Below are 17,767 nucleotides of genomic sequence, written 5' to 3' on the forward strand. Positions count from 1 at the left end.
TAGTTCTGAGCTCAGGGGTGCTTCTGGTGGTGTTTATGGGATTATGTGGTGCCAGGATCCACAGCTGAGTCTTCTGCTGCAGAGAAGGTACTCCAGCCCATCAGGATATTTCCTTCCACCTGTGCTAATAAAATCTTATCTCTGCATGACTTATCTGACCTGAAAATAAGTATGAATTTAACTTTTACATTGTATTTTCATTTTGGGTTTTTTTTGAGCCATTCCCGACTGTGCTTAGAAGTTAATGCTGGTGGGACCCAGGGGACCATATGAGATGCTGGGAACCCAACTGGTCAGCTGCATGCAAGCAAGTGCCCTACCAGATGTATTATCTCACTCGCCTGTTTTCATTTTTGAGAAAAAGGTTTTCATTTAAATGTCAGCAATACATGTACAATGTATAGTAATCATCTAAAACCCAGGGCCTCCCAATTCTCCATGGAGCTATATCCCTGGTCCTCAAATTTTCTTTTCCTATGCTAGAAGTTAAACCTAGGACATCACACATGCAAGACATTCTTGCATGCAATGTCTTGCATTCAATATCCAGAAACATTGAAAACTGCTTCTTGAGGATCCACACTCAACCCCCCATTCAGTGGGCAGCCAGCTCCCAGCCTGGGAAATCCCAGAACTTTCGGCACTAGAAAGAGTAGCAACCTGATCTGAGATGGGTGAGAACAGAAGGTACCCCTGGATGAGCATACCTGAAGGGTCCTTCCCTCTTGCAAGGCTACTCTTAGGGTTGCTGGGATGACTGGTACATTCGGGTGGACAAGGTCAGCTCTGAGCAGAAAGCTCAGAAAAGTGCCTCTGTGCTGCCCCCTGGCGACCATCTCTCAACCCAGCAACCACAGGCTTCCTCCAACACTGATTCTGTTTTCTGGGCCCCAGCAGAGAGGGCCCAGCCTCAACAGGCAACCAGAGGTCCCTCATCCTAGAGAATCTCCCCTCTTAGACACATATGGTGTGGATAGCGGGGACCATCTTCTGACCTGACTTCTGGCACCTTCTGAGGATGCCCAGGCTTCCTGTATAGTCTGAGGGCTCTCTGGTATGCCCACCCTTTCCCACCATCCTTCTAGCTGAGTCCCCCTCATGAGTATTTTCTTTCCCTTGATCCTGTCATGCAGAAATGAGGCCCCAGAACCTTCCTCCCTAAGGCCTGAATTGCCCTGAGCAGATGGGATGGAACCTGGGGAAGAGTACAGAGGGACTGGGAAGAAGAGGGCTGTCAGAGGAAGAAGAGCAGGTCTGGAGGCCGGAGTATCCTGCCTGGTAGTGTGAGAGGCCAGGGCAAGTGTCCCCTCTCCTTTTCTCTTCCAGAACCTTTGCCCTGCTCTCCCCGATTTTTCCTCTCCTTCCACCTCCAGTCTTCCCAGCTCTCCCTGTCCCCTCTCCATCTCACCTTTGTCTCCAACTGTCAGTAAACCCTTCTGTCCTGAGAGCCTCAATCCCTTTGACCTCTGATCAGATCCCTCCTGTTTCTTGGACATTCCCATTTCTGAGCCTGCTGAGAAGAACCTTCCATGACCCAACAGGGATTTCTCGGCCTTGATACCCTACTACCCACCTTCTGTGACTTAGTCTATGCTATTCTGGAGACTTGGCACCAGGAGATGCTCAAGTGCCCTCTATGGTATTGTCTGACTTGTTCTAGAAATTGCATCCACATGCTCACACACGTTTCTCTGACTACTCAGCATCACCATGCTCTTCTTGTAGAGTCCTGCAGGCTAACAACAAGGGAATCCAACTAGCCCAAATTGCCCACTGCTGTGTCTCCCCACAGGGAGTCTCCCAGATATAAAGGCCCTGAGCACAACCAGGTCGCCTCTGCTTTGCAGAGCTGTCTGATTCTCTCTCTGGCTCTCTGACTGCTCTGACGTGCTATCACTAGGCTGCGAATCAAATACACTTTTGAATCATGGGAAGCAAGTGTGTCTTCGGGCTACTGCTATCTCAGGAGCTCAGTGAACAGTGAAGAGTTTGGAGCTCGGATCAGAGTAAAGGTCCCATCCAGTCAAGAGGGGCTTGAACATACCTGGAAGTTGGCTGGCTGGTCCTCATGTGGAATATGATTTGACCACCAGGTGGCGGGCAAAGTCACGGGGCAAGGTGCAGCCTATCCTGGTGGGCACTGCAAAGGAGGGAACAAGAGGAAAGGCCCCAGATCAGCAAAGTGAGGTTGTGAGAAATGCCTAGACTAGAAAGCAGTATCTAGGGGTGCTCCCACCCTATTCTCTTTCCTGAACTCTTCATCAAATTTTAAGACTTTGAACCATGTGAACTCTCCTGGGTCCTCACCAGGCTTCTCCCAAGGGTGTGCAGGTAGCAGGCTCGGGGCATAGTGTAAATCCATGGAACTTACACAGGCTCCCCACAATCCAGAGAACGTGCTCTCAGCTGGCTGATCCCACACTATCCAGTGACACACACACAGGTCTGGATCTGTCAAAACACCCCACACACTGTATTTCCAATCCCGGGTGAATGGGTCTGAAGCAGAGTAGTCACAAAGAATTAATAAACCAAGCCAGTAAGGAGAACATCATGGAGTCAGGGGTTTCTTGCCTCGTGGTCTCACTCCATGTGCCAAGCTAAACTGAAAACTCTTTATTCAAGCCAGGAGGGAGAGGTTGAGTGAGATCCAGGTGGACTTTTACAAGTCAAAGGGTTTGGTAAAAAAGAAAGAGGGTGTAAATGAAAATGTATCCATATGCATTTACCTAAAAATGTGGAAATAGGGGCCAGAGTAATGGTAGAGCACGTAGGTGTATTCTTTATATGAGGCTGAGGTGGGTTCAATCCCAGCATTCCATATGAGTACTTCCAGGAGTAATTCCTGAGGACAGGGTCAGAATTAACCCTGAGCATCACTGGGTGAAGCCAAAAAACAAAAATAGAATAGCAACAACAACAATAACAGTAACACTAGAAATAAGGCAGCGAATGAGTGAATGTTGGAAAGAGTGGATCCATCCTCTGCTCTTTTCTCTCTCCTCTGCTGTCAATAAACCAGTGCCCCCACCAGCCCAAATAGTATGAGAACTTGTTGGCTGTATCAACTCTAGCCACATTTTATTGCAGGGGGATCTTCCCCAGAACAGATCCTGTGCACTCTTGGGGGAGTTCCCAGCTCAAACTTTGTCCATTTTGGGAGCCCATTAGTCTAAAGTTTGAGTGTGGCCCAGTTTTTGTCTGAACAAGGAAGTAGTGTGTGTGACAGTATTATCTCCCAACATCAGACCCCAGAGGACAGAAATGTCCCCCCAAACTAGACTTCAGCACCTGGGGGGGGGCAGAAATGTCTCCTAAAAACACCATGGACTTGGGAACAGAAATATTACTCAACACCAGACACCAGGGATCCCAGAGATACAGAATTGTCCACTGAACTAGATACCAGGGATCACTTAGGGCAGAAATGTCCTTGTAACATCAGATTCCAGAGATCCCAGAGGGATAGAAATGTCTCCCAACACAAGCAAAGAAGATCAGGGGAGGGAGGCTGAGAGAACAGATATGCTCTCAACTCCAGGCACCAGGGATCCCCGAGGATCAAGAATGTCCCTAGACACTAGAGATCTCTGGGGAAAGATGTTTCTCCAACACCAGGGGTATGATGTTAGAAATGTCCCCCAGGGGCTGCAGAGATAGCATGGAGGTAGGGTGTTTGCCTTACATCCAGAAGGATGGTGGTTCAAATCCTGGCATCCCATATGGTCTCCTGTGCCTGCAAGGGGCAATTTCTGAGTCCAGAGCCAGAAGTAACCCCTGAGCGCTGCTGGGTATGACCCAAAAACCAAAAACCAAAAAATGTCCCCCCAGCATGGAGGTAAGGTGTTTGCCTTTCATGCAGGAGGTCATCAGTTCGAATCCCGGCGTCCCATATGGTCCCCTGTGCTTGCCAGGAGCAATTTCTGAGCCTGGAGCCAGGAATAACCCCTGAGCACTGCTGGGTGTGACCCAAAAACCACAAAAAAAAAAAAAAAAAAAAAAAGAAAAGAAAAGAAAAATAGGGGGTAGAATTGCCCACTGCACTAGCCACAAGACTTCTGGGGCAGAAATGTCTCCCTTCACTAGACTCTACAGAGTCTCTGGGACAGAAGTGCTCCCCTCACTAGGTCAGAGAAGATATATATATATATATATATACATATATACATATACTTGTATATAGTGAAAATACATAACGAACAAAAAGAGAGGGAAAATAAAAGGTAGAAAACGAGAGTAAGAGGAGTGAAGAGGGAAGGAATAGGGAGGAATGGAGAAAAGGACCCCATAGACCACATCTACCTTTTTTTTTTGGTCATACCTAGCAGCGCTCAGGGATTACTCCTGGTCCTACGCTCAGAAATCGCTCCTGGTAAGCTCAGGGGACCGCATCTATCTTTTGAAGTATTTGGGAGTTGAGTACTTATGTGAAACACATAAATGAATGTCTAATACAAAACAAACCTTTATTAAGCATTTGTTCTCTTCTGCTTCCCTTACCTGCCAGGGTGTCTAGATTTGAGTGCTCAGGCATTAATGGAATCATAAATCATATCTGCAATCTCACTCCCTGCCACATGACAGAGATCTAATAATAAACTTTCTATTCTTTGTCTTTTTGGGGGGAGGGGGGGTCACACCCGACAGTGCTCAGGGGTCACTCCTGGCTCTGCGCTCAGAAATCACCCTGGCAGGCTTGGGTACCATATGGGATGCCAGGATTCAAACCATCATCCGTCTGCATGCAAGGCTAACGCCCTACCGCTGTGCTATCTCTCTGGCCTCTATTCTTTGTCTATCTCTGGTGTCTCCTTGTTTCTGTAGTTCCCGCCTAACAGAAGGAAGGATACAAGTGGCATTGTAGAGAGGTAGAGAAGGAGGAATGGAGAAAGAGAAAGAGAGAGAGGGAGAAAAGGAAGACGAGAGGAAGAAATTCACTGGAAGTGCTTCTAGAAAGCAGGTTAAAAAAAAAAACACAGCAGAAGAGGCAACACTACATGTAGTGTCTGCTTGCCTTGCATTCAGTCAAGCTGGATTCAATCCCTCAGAACCACTTATGGTCCCCTGAGTATTGCTAGGGATGATGCCGTACTCAGAGCAGGAGTAAAATGGTAAAAACCAAACACTAAATCATTATGCGGTGCACCTGAAACCAACTTACTATTAATTTATAACAGTATGCACCTAACATAACTGCAAGCTTACCTTTTATTTTGTTTGATTTAAAAACATATACAAGGTTACCTTTTTTGTTTTAGTTTGGGGGCCAATCTGAAGGTGCTCAGGGGCTTACTCCAAAGTAAAGCAGGATACCATACAGGGTACCAAATTGCACTCAGATCAGTCACTTGCACAGCAAGTGTCAGTCAGTCACATGCAAGCCAAGCGCCTTATCGGCTGTACTAGCCCACCTGCCTCGACTTCCATTATTCTTTTAGGCTAAGAGCACACTACAGACTCGACCCCTTTTACTGGGTGACAGCAACTGGTTTCCCTGCAGTCGGGAAGCGCGTTCAAGATCTGGGGGTGCAGGAGACGAGGAGAGCGGGCTACAGAGACTGCCCAGACCGGTCCTGCTCTCGGACCCGCGTCGCCTTACAGTTTGGCAACAGCTGTTGGGCAGGCAGCCCGTTCTCCTGGGCGGAGAGGCCGGTGTGCTCAGCGCGTCCCTCAAGGGCCTCGCCCCTTCAGACCCAAGACTGTCAGCCAGGGGGCGCACGCGGGTCCTGGTGGGTTCCCCCTCCAGTCCTAGGCTCGCGCGTTACCTGCAGCAGACGCAGCTGGCTCACGAGGCGACGGGGCAAGTGCAGGAAGCAGTCCCGAGCATTAGTAAAGGTCACGGTCACGGCCGCCCCGCCTTCCCCAGCACCAGCCGGGCGGTCGCTGCCCCACATCTCCCCCGGAGGAAGGAGTAGCCCCCGCCAGGCACCCGGGCCGGGACGAGGGCGCCGAGCCGGAGTACGTCGATAGGCCCCGCCCCTCGACCGACCTAGGTCCCGCCCTCGGCCCCGCCCCTCTCCCGCGGGTGCCTCTCGCCCAGCCCATCAGCTGCAGTGGGAGGGATCTGCAGGTCTCCTCCCTGCCGCTAGGGTCGCCCACTCCGCTCTGTGCCAAGGGCTGGCCGAGGCTGTCGATTCTCTAGCCAATCCCGGCACGCCTTGACCCAGGCCGCTCGCTGATTGCGCGAGTGCGGCGGAAGTTGTCACTTCGCCCGGCAAGATGGCGCCATCGGTGGTGAAGCCGGGAGTGTTCGGAGCCACCGCGGCCAAAAGGCCGTCTGTGACCCGCGGGCCAAGCATCGCAGGGCGCCGGCCTCGCTCAGTCAAGGTCAAGTGGTTTGGGTCTTGGGAGCTCGGTGGACGTTCTCAACTGCGTATCCAGCCGAGGCGAACGCAAGGCTTGAGAAGACTGCAGGTGCATCCCCGTCTTTGGAGATGAGCATGAGAGGTCCTGGGACTCAAGCACCAACATTCCCAGGATCCAGAATCAAAGAGCCAGCTACTGTTTCACTGATTGCATCTTCGGTGTTCTCTAATAATTTTTGCCAAACTAACCTGGAAAACATATCGATGGAAAGTAATCGTTACTTGCCTTAGCTAGAGGCTTCCACACGCGGGTTAATTATTCTTTATATAGAGAAAGGGGGCAGTTTAAAAACTATTTCTGTTTGTAGCACTGAACAGAATTTTATGACTTCAAAATTGATTTGGTTTTTTAGATTTCGGGCCACAGCTGACAATGCTCGGAGGTCACTCTGTCTCTGCACCCTGGCGGTGCTTGGCGACCATCTGAGATGCTGGGATTCACATCACCATCACCAGACACTTCCATATGGAAAGCTATAAGAATTCAGCCAATAAGGAGAGGCTGGTGGATTCAAGAGTAATTCTTTGTTTTGGGGCCACTTGGCAGTGCTGAGGCTGCTTACCACATGATTTGTGGAGGATCATGAGGTGCCGGGAACTGCCCAGGACTCATGCATGCAAAGCTTGCTCTGCAGCACAATGCCACCTACTTGGCCCCCAAGATTGATAACCAGATCTTTTTTCCCCAATACATATCTTTCCCTCTGTTCATTAATGTGTGATCTTTAACTTTTCTCATTTTTGTAAGCAGACAAAGGTTTGGGATCTTCAAAGTTAGGCTACTGTATCAGATTAATAGTCTAAATGGGCAACTAAATGTTGACTTAAGGAAAAGTGGGACATATAAGGCTTCTTGAGATCCACTCTTAGAACATTTGCGAAGACACAAATTATAACTAAATAATAAGTGAAATTTCTTGGGCATCTCAAATCTCATCAGAGTGGGGGCAGATATTCTTGTCTTCAGAGTTGTTGGACTTTTCTTTCTGTACTTGGGATGTTGACATCTAACTTCTCCACATTGTTCATAAGGCGATCCAGAATGTCACCTTGCTCCTCAGTTTCTGTCTGCATCCCCAGAGCTATGCCCTTCAGCAGGCCCAATCTTTTTTTTTTTGGGGGGGGGGGCACACCCGTTTGATGCTCAGGGGTTACTTTTGGCTAAGCGCTCAAAAACTGCCCCTGGCTTGGGGGGACCATATGGGACACCGGGGGATCGAACCGCGGTCCTTCCTTGGCTAGCGCTCGCAAGGCTTACCTCTAGCGCCACCTCTCCGGCCCCAGCAGGTCCAATCTTAAGGAAAGCTCATCTAGATTGCTGTTGCTCTTCTGATGATAGGCTCAGAGTTGAGCATTTTTTGGGAAAGTTTGGGAACTCACTACAGAATTAGTCTTGCTAGGGACAGAGTCTGAGTTATTCAGCTTCCTGAGGTTTAGTTGGCTGGCCTGATATGTTGCTTCTTGATCTTTACTTGTACTTATAGCTTCTTTTTTCCTTTTTTTGGGGGGGGGGGGCTCACACCTGGCAGCGCTCAGGGGTTACTCCTGGCTCCATGCTCAGAAATCAGTCCTGGCAGGCTCATGGGGACCATATGGAATGCTGGGATTCGAACATGCATGCAAGGCAAATGCCTTATCTCCATGCTATCTCTCTGGCCTCACTTATGGCTTCTTTCAATCTTTGATTTTTATTGGTCTGGGAGGGGAGTATGCTATTCTGCTGGGTTGGGATCTCTGTGGGTTTAGGTTTGAAATAGTTGACAATCCCCCCCCCCAACTTTTTTTTTTTTTTTTTTGGTTTTTGGGTGCTCAGGGGTTACTCCTGGCTATCTGCTCAGAAATAGCTCCTGGCAGGCACGGGGGACCATAAGGGAAGCTGGGATTCGAACCAGCGACTTTAGGTCCTGGATTGGGTGCTTGCAAGGCAAATTCAGCTGTGCTATCTCTTTGGCCCCCAAACACTCTTAATCCTGTTAATACGTTTTTGGCTGTCTTTAATTCTTGGTCCATTTTGTCTACCATCTTCTCTGTGTGTTCTAAGACTCTTCATTGATGGACAAGGTCCTAGGCGGAGACAATCCCAATCTTCTCTGACTCATACATGAGGGACAAGGACCTGCAGGAGCTGGTGGCCATAGCCTCGGCCTGCCTCATCCTCATTGTCATTGAACGGATTGTAGCTTTTGGGGTAGGTCAACATCAGACCAGAGCCCATGCAGGGTCCTAGGGAGAAGTTCTCAGAACGGCAGGTCTGCAGCACCAACAGCCAAGCTGTGGCTCCTGCACCGCCCAGTTTTTGAATTAGCTAACCATGGCCTTATTTCTTTTTCTTTTTGGGCCACATCCGATCAAGAGTTACTCCTGGCTATGCGTTCAGGAATCACTCCTGGCTTGGGGGACCATATGGGATGCCAGGGAATCGAACCACAGTCTATCCTAGGTTAGTCGTGTGCAAGGCAAACACTCTACCGCTTGTGCCACTCACTGCTCCAGCCCCATGGACATGGAAACTTTTATGCTGAGTGAAATAAGTCAGAGGGAGAGAGATAGGCACAGAATAGTCTCACTCACCTATGGGATTTAAGAAGAATAAAAGACATTATTATAATAATACCCAGAGATAATAGAGATGAGGGCTGGAAAAACCGGCCCCTGATATGAAGCTCAACACAAAGAATGGTGAGTGCAGCTAAAGAAATAACTATACTAACAACTTTCATGACAATGGTAGTAAATGAGAGAAGTAGTATGCATGTCTCGAATACAGTAGTATGCATGTCTCGAATACAGGCAGGAGGTTGGAGAGGAGGGGCATTGGTGGTGGGAAGGTTGCACTGTTAAAGGGACAGTGTTGTTTTATAACTGAAACCCAACTACAAATACGTTTGTAATCATGGTGTTTAAATATATTATTTTTTAAAAAAGGAACAAATACAATCAGAAAGGTTCATTTTTGCCAAATAATTTTCTCCTCTCAAAAAAATTAATGAACAAGGACTAGAATGATAATACAGTGGTAAAGGTGCTTGCCTTGCAAATGGCCAACCTGAGATCGATTTCCAGGATCCCACAGGGTCCCCTGAGCATCACCAGTGCAGAGTCCAGAGCCAGGAGTAACAGCTGAGCATAGCCAGGTGTGGCCAGAAACCAACACCAGATAAATCCAAATGAACAGCTTCTTCTATATAATTTTAACACATTGGACCTGTCTGAAAAGGCACATTTTGATTTTGTTGTGAACTTTTAGCAATTTCAGAAAAATATTCTGAGAAACTGAAGTTAGGACACAAATTCTCAAAATTAAGTGTCCTCAGTAATACAGAGATACATTTTAGAAAAGAATATGCTTAAGCATAAAATTTAAGAAAATTGGCCAAGAAATGCCATTTCTATAAACTAAAATCTTGAGAATATGGTTTGTTTTGGAAGGGGTGCTACCCAGAGTTTCTGTGGTTCCAGGACTACGTTAGGTAGTCCTTTAGGTGGTCATGAGATACTGAGGAACATCTAGAGCCCTGTGCAAGTACTCATGCTCTTTGAGCCAACTCCCTGAACTTCAGGTATATGTCTTATCTATTTATTACTCAGCACCTAGTAGAGTTTCTAATCTTTGTAGCTTTAGCTGTCACCCAAAGGAAGCTGATAAGAACACAGCTATTTTTAAGTAAAATAGCTATTTATTCAGCCTCATCATGCCAAAATGTTTTGTGCATATACCACTATAATTAGCACACCCTTTGTTAACAGGCAAATTACACATCAAATTATATTCCGTGTTACCTGATTATATAAAAAGGTAAAGTGAAAATGGTTTATCAGTTCCTTTTAACATTACTAGTAAACAATTCAGCAGGAGATATGAGGCACAAAATCTTAGTAAAATATGACACAGGAAGAACAGTAACATAATTCTCACTTAAATTTAACTTGTCATAATTTGTTAGGAATATACAAAGACAACAAACATTTAAAACATTAAATTTACTAAGATTCTGGCAATAGCTTTTATAACAAGACACAGCATACCAGGCCTGCCACTCAACCGGCTTATGCTAAATATCAGCTTCAATATGAAGCTGTTAAAAAATAATCAAAAACTGCTTTTTACATGCTAAATATCTTGGCAAGTCTGCCATGAAACACAGTAAGGAATTTAAGAACAATTATAAAGAGTTAACAAAAGCTAAATATTACAGCCTAAATAAAATCCATACAAAAAGTAACTATCACTGCTTACATAAAAGTTTCCTGACTGGTTAAAATTTAACAGTATAAAACATGCATTTTAGAATCTTTAACTATCAAGTCCAAAAAGTACCAGTGTCTATCATTTGAAATTATTTCTCTCTAAAGTCAAAGTGTAGTGAAAATTAATTTAAATGATGTAATACGTTCTAAAGCTAAAAATCATTCAGTATTATTATTGAAGTGGAGGTAAATCCCAGAGCTTTTTGAAATTTTCTCATGCTGCAAACAAGTTATTTCTCTGGGTCACTCAAAGCAGCAAACAGAGCCAACAGATGGCATTAAACTCAGTAAAAGGCAAGACAGCTGAACCCAGCTCTGACCTCCTCATGAAGCATGGCTACTGTGTCCACAAAAATTGGATGTGTAAAGATAAAAGGCACGCTATTCTGCTAGCTAAAGAGATAGCAAACCCTCCCCCCCAAAAGTTCTTCCCCAGGTAAATAAAAGATATATGGGGAAAAAATTAAATACACTTATCTACAGAGTAAGGATTCTGAGTAACAATGTAATCCCTACATAAAAATAACAACTAGATTCATTTGGTCATTTCTGATTATATCTTAAAGACATATTCAGATTAAATTTGATGTTTGAACACTACATATATCTAGTCAAAAATATTAACTTTATTCCCAATATCTTAACCACGAGTATGACTGCAGTGTATTATCTCCCAGAGTAAACAAAAACTGGAAGAGAAAAGAAAGGTGTTTGAGCATCAGGCAACTGCTGACCACGCTCTTTCACATAGCGGCATCTGAGTGGCTACTGCATAGTCTGGGGAGAATTCAAAAAACAAACAAGAAGATTCATGCATTAGTAAGTATATCATCATTTTCACAGTTGAAATTTCTTCAGTCATTGCACTTTCTTCATAAGGGAATCCTGATCTTCCTTAAGGTTACGGCGAGTCAGGATTTGAACTAGCAACCTTCTTTTTCTTCTTTTTACTGTGTTTCTTATGCTTCTTTTTCTTTTTTGATTTTTCCTGTAAAGATAGTTCCAGGTTAGATTACTTCTACATAAAATTATTCAAATTAATCTTATTCTAGTGACCCAGAAGCTCTGGGTCAATATATAGTTATTTCAAATAACCCACCCATAGTATAGCCTGAACTGAATTAAATCCTCCACACAACATATGGTCCTTGAACACTGAGGTAGCCAGGAGTAAACCTAGAGCACAGGGCCAGAAGTAAACCAAGTACTGCTGAGTGTGGCCCAAAAGCCAAATCAATAACAAACCAAATAATCCACCACCCAAGCAAACAACTCAAAACTTTAGGCTGGAGAAATAATACAAGGGAGTAAGGTGCTAGTCTTGCAGCGAGCTAACCTGGTTCAATCCCTAACACCATATACACCCTTCCACCCCAGCACTCTAGGAATAATTCCTGATCACAGAGTTAGGAATAAATCCAGAGCACAGGTGGGTGTGGCCCCAAGACCCCAAAACCTTAACATTTCTCAGCAAGTTAGTAATATCAAATGAAGAATAGAAGAAAACCTGTCAATTTTCAGGAAGTTATTAAAAATCTGTTATAGGGCCCGGAGAGATAGCACAGCGGTGTTTGCCTTGCAAGCAGCCAATCCAGGACCAAAGGTGGTTGGTTCGAATCCCGGTGTCCCATATGGTCCCCCGTGCCTGCCAGGAGCTATTTCTGAGCAGATAGCCAGGAGTAACCCCTGAGCACCGCCGGGTGTGGCCCCCCCACCAAAAAAAATCTGTTATAGCACACTAATACTGTTTATAAAAACTTTCTCTAGAGAGAAGGACATGTCACCAAGGCAGGCAGGGAAGAGAGTAAGAGAACAGGAAGGAAACCGAAGATAGTGGTGGCAGGAAATGTGTACTGAAGAGCATTGGACATTATATGACTGAGATTCAATCATGAACAAAATTTTAACTATATTTTGTAGTGATTCAATTAAAGAATTTGTTTTTAAAAAACTTCCTCTAGAGAATCATGTTATAATTGCTATGTTTAATAGTATATAATTTCTTTCATTAAACTTTATTGATTTATTGATTGGTTTTTGGGCCACACCTAGCGGTGGTCAGGGGTTACTCCTGGCTCTGCACTCAGAAATCGCCCCTGGCAGGCTGGGGGACCATATGGGATGCTGGGAATCGAACTGGGTCCCTCCAGGGTCGGTCGCATGCAAGGCAAATGCCCTATCGCTGTGCTAACTCTCTGGCCCCATAATAGTATATAATTTCTAAGGAAGAAGTAACTACAGTTTCTGCAAAGGGATGCTTAATAACAGAAAATAGTCTTTTTTGGATGGGGAGCATGCTCTGCTGTGCTCAAGACTTATTCTTGGCTCTAGGCTCACAGATCACTCCAGATGGGGTTTTGGGGAAACACATGATGTACATAGTATTAAACCAGGGTCAGCCACATGACAAATACTGTACTATCTCTACAGCCCCCCAGCGTGGCTGTTTTTTTTTGTATAAAGACAATTTTCAGAACACAAATACCTAAATTGCTGCTCTGTGAAAATATAAACAAATTATGTTCTGCATAGTGTACATAGTTATGTATATACTATCAATTTAAGTAGCACAAAACATATAATTTAAATTTTTATTTAGCTTAAAAGGAAAAGGGGAATGTTTGACTTTCTTAATTTTTTTTGGGGGGGGGGTCACACCCAGCAGCGCTCAGGGGTCACTCCTGTCTCCAGGCTCAGAAATTGATTCTGGCAGGCTTGGGGGACCATATGGGATGCCAGGATTCGAATCACCATCCTTCTGCATGCAAGGCAAACACTCTAACTCCATGCCATCTCTCCAGCCCCATATGTTTGACTTTATTTATTTATTTATTTGGTTTTTGGGCCACACCCGGCGGTGCTCAGGGGTCACTCCTGGCTGTCTGCTCAGAAATCGCTCCTGCCAGGCACGGGGGACCATATGGGACACCGGGATTCGAACCAACCACCTGGATCGGCTGCTTGCAAGGCAAATGCCGCTGTGCTATCTCTCCGGGCCCATGTTTGACTTTTAGAGGGCAATTTTAATGAAGCCCATTAAAATGTGTCAGACGAACAAAAGTAAGTTGCCAATGTGCTCAACTCTAATTCAAATATTTCTTTTTTCCTTTTTTTGGGTGAAGACACAATCAACAATGCTCAGGGGTCACTCCCGGCAGGCTACAGAGTCAAGGACTGAACCTAGCTGAGTCACATGCCCGCAAATGCCTTATCCACTGTATTACCACTTTGGCCCTCTATTTCATATTATAGCTAAGAAAGTAAAACACAAGCTAAGCTTATACTTATTGTCTTGTTTTTAGAGGGGAAAGGGGGCACACCCAGCAGTATTCACTCTGGTGGTGGTGCTTGGAAAACCATACGTGGTAATGAGGATTGGACCTTGACTGGTTACATCCATGTAAGCCTTTTTTTTTTGGGGGGGGGGGGGGGAAATCACACCTGGTGATTCTCAGGGGTTTACTCCTGGCTCTGCGCTCGGAAATCGCTCATGGTTTGAGGGACCATATAGGACACTGTGGGATAGAACTGTGTTCTGTCTTAGGCTAGCACGGGCAAGACAGACGCCTTACCGCTTGTGCCACAACTCTGGCCCTGCAAGAAAGCCTTTATTTCTTTTTTTTTTTTTTTTTGGGTCATACCCGGCAGCGCTCAGGGGTTGCTCCTGGCTCTATGCTAAGAAATCACTCCTGGCAGGCTTGAGGACCATATGGGATGCCAGGAATCAAACCACTGTCCTTCTACATGCAAGGCAAACGCCTTATCTCCATGCTATCTCTCCGGACCCATATTTCTTTTTTTTTTTTTTTTTTTTGGTTTTTGGGCCACACCCGGTTGAGGCTCAGGGATTACTCCTGGCTATGTGCTCAGAAATCGCCCCTGGCTTGGGGGGGGACCATATGGGACGCCGGGGGATCGAACCATGGTCCTTCCTTGGCTAGCGCTTGCAAGGCAGACACCTTACCTCCAGCGCCACCTACCCGGCCCAGGACCCATATTTCTAACAGCAAAATGCCAAAACGGAAATGAGACATATGCCAAAAGAGGATTCTTACTCTTTGATGAGCCAATTTAAACTGCTTCTCCCACCCCATCTACTTAATGCTAAAGCTTTTTCTCAGTATTTATTCCCATGAAATTCTATCAAGCTTAGCTATGAATAATATTCTATTAAACAAGTTCTACTAGATATATCTACTAGATAAAAATAGTAAATGATACTTGCTGTTGCTTTTTCTCGTTCTTCACTGCTTTTCTTCTTTTTGGCTGGTACCTAAAGAGTTTACAATTTTTGGAGAAAAAATTAATACTTATCTCATTTTTTAATTCTCTAATGTGAGTTACAACTTCAAAATTCATAAGGAATTATTTAACAATCAAAGGTCATTTTTTTATATTGAGAACCTGTATATCACAATAAGGTTCTAACAAAAACATTCAAGACAAAAGAAAATTGTACAAGGCAAATATGCTACCTGCTATATTATCTGTACAGTTCCAAGCTCAGAATATTATCACCTTGGCTACCTGCTCTTTAGTTCATCACTGTAAAATGAGTGAAAGAAGTAGAATACCTGTCTCAAATACAGGTAAGGGTTGGGAAGGCGGGGGGGGGGGGCGGTAGGGGGGGAGAGACTGGTGGTGAAAATGTTGCACTGGTGAAGGAGGGTGTTCTGTTTATGACTGGCACTCAACTACAATCATGCTTGTAATCATGATGCTTAAAGATGTTATATAAAATAAAAATAATACTCATACTATTATTCATTGCTGCACTTAGTACAGTTAGTTGCTAAGAAGTTGAATCAATCTATGTGTCCAATGACAAATGAATGGATTATAAAGATGTGGTACACATACACAATGGAATACTATGCAGCTGCAAACAACAATAAAATCATGCAATTTGCTTCAACCTGGTTGGAACTAGAAGATATGTTGAGTGAAATAAGCCAAAGAAGAAAAACAAATACAGGATGAACTGTGAATTATAGAATAACTGATGAGGAAGTATAATGTAGTAAAGGAAGGATGATGCTTAGATCACCCTTGAGCCCAGAGTTTAGGATAGAGAAGGACAGAGAAGGAAAGAAATCAAGGCAGGATGGAAGATGAGAAAAGGAAGTAGTGGGAGTCATGTAGGAGAATGGTATAGCTATATATCCAAAGTGCAGGTTCAACACTAAAAACATGAGATCTAAACTACAACTATTAAATCTGTAATGTGCCTGCCAAGGTGGCAGACAGGGAGGGGGTGGGGCATGATGGGAGCACTGGTGATGGGAACTGACACTGGTGGGATTGGTAGTCAAATACTGTATGCCTAAAACTAAACTGTCAATAACTTTTGTACGTACTTTAATTCAATAAAAAAAATTAAAAGGAGAAATATTGTATCATTAAGAAAGAATACTCAAGAATGCATTTTTTAGCAACTCATTTAATAAATCAAGTAATTAAACATTAGACAAATGGATCTGAGCCTATACTTACTTCTTCGATATAATCTGGTTCTGACAAGGACTCAGATGACAAAGGTTTATCTTCAGGAAACATCTTTCTTTTTTTGCTTAGTCCTTTAATATCCTGTATGTAGGGAAATATAAGCTATATTGATTTAAAAAATTTGATTTCTATTTAACAACCTTCCATTACTGCAAAAATCCATTTTACCTTAGAAACTCTAAAATGGATGACTTTGCCAGGGTTAACTTTATTTATTTTTTTTGGGGGGTCACACCAGGAGGCACTCAGGGGGTTACTCCTGGCTCTGAGCTCAGAAATTGCTCTTGGCAGGCTTGGGGGAACCATATGGGATGTTGGGGACTGAATCTGGTTTGGCCATGTGCAAGACAAAGGGCTTATCCGCTGTGCTATCACTCCAGCCCACCCCACCCCTTTTTTTTGCTTTTGGGTTATACCCGGTGGTGCTCAGGGGTTATTCCTGGCTCTGCACTCAGAAATTATTCCTGACAGGCTCAGAGGACCATATGGGATGCCAGGATCAAACTTGGGTCAGTCCCAGGCTGGTCACATGCAAGTCAAGCACCCTACATGCTGTGCTATCACTCTAGACAGCCAGAGTTAATTTTCAAAATTCCAATAAAGAAATAGTTTTATTGGGGCTGGCGAGGTGGCGCTAGAGGTAAGGTGTCTGCCTTACAAGCGCTAGCCAAGGAAAGGACCACGGTTCTATCCCCCGGAGTCCCATATGGTTCCCCCAAGCCAGGGGCAATTTCTGAGCGTGTAGCCAGGAGTAACCCCTGAGCATCAAATGGGTGTGGCCCGAAAAACAAAAACAAAAAAATAGTTTTATTAATTAATATTCAATTATGTGATAGAATTTTGAAGACCTTTTATTTTTTGAGGGGGAGGGAGAGCTTGGGTGACACCTGGCAGTTTTCAGGGCTTATTTCTGGATCTGTGCTCAGGGATCATTCCTGGTAGGTTATAAGAATCATGGAAAATAGGAATCAAATCCGGGAGAGAAGTATGCAAGACAAATGCCCTATCCCTGCAGCACTATTAACTATCCCCAGAATTGTAAAGATATGTAAGAAATAATGCAGCTAGTCTAAGATTTGAGTTCCTTGTATTCTTTTTTTTTTTTTTTCGGGCCACACCCGTTTGATGCTCAGGGGTTATTCCTGGCTACGCGCTCAGAAATTGCCCCTGGCTTGGGGGAACCATATGGGATGCCGGGATCGAACCGTGGTCCTTTCCTTGGCTAGCGCTTGCAAGGCAGACAGACACCTTATCTCTAGCACCACCTCGCTGGCCCCGAGTTCCTTGTATTCTAATTCCTTTATTTTCACTCAGGGTTGAATTATAGACCAAGTGATTCAGGAAATAAAAATAGTAGTTGCAATAAGCTAAAGGGATGTTTACATAGTGGTTCCTATAATGTATTAAAAGTATTAAGTTTACATTTAAAAAGTCTTCATCTCAAAAAGTTTGGCTTAGAAAATGCCTACCTCTGTGGATATAGTTAAAAAATTTGAAAAATTCAGGAACATCTGAAGCATAGTAAAATATTAAGATTTATCAGTATTATATAGTAAATAAATTAACTATTATTTTATTATTTCCCATATACATTTTCCTCTAGGTTTGAATTAGTTAAAAACAATGAAAACAACAAAACCACACAAATG

The 17,767-nt window shown here is 44.4% G+C and overlaps 1 protein-coding gene and 1 pseudogene across 1 annotated transcript in view; both read right to left on the reverse strand.

Moving 5' to 3' along the window:
* Positions 1-7,328: 7,328 nt before the first annotated feature.
* LOC126024521 (synaptosomal-associated protein 29-like) lies at positions 7,329-8,519 on the reverse strand (annotated as a pseudogene).
* Positions 8,520-10,022: 1,503 nt separating this feature from the next.
* The window catches only part of FAM133B (family with sequence similarity 133 member B), a 36,856-nt gene continuing 29,111 nt past the window's right edge, over positions 10,023-17,767 (reverse strand). Inside the window, exons 9-11 of the mRNA XM_049784928.1 lie at positions 16,107-16,199; positions 14,839-14,886; positions 10,023-11,601 (exon numbers count right to left, since the gene is read on the reverse strand). Coding sequence (XP_049640885.1) covers positions 11,515-11,601; positions 14,839-14,886; positions 16,107-16,199 — 228 coding nt within the window. The 3' untranslated portion in view covers positions 10,023-11,514. The remainder of the gene's footprint in view (positions 11,602-14,838; positions 14,887-16,106; positions 16,200-17,767) is intronic.

The sequence above is a fragment of the Suncus etruscus genome, chromosome 1, assembly GCF_024139225.1.
Source record: "Suncus etruscus isolate mSunEtr1 chromosome 1, mSunEtr1.pri.cur, whole genome shotgun sequence".
NCBI lineage: Eukaryota > Metazoa > Chordata > Mammalia > Eulipotyphla > Soricidae > Suncus > Suncus etruscus.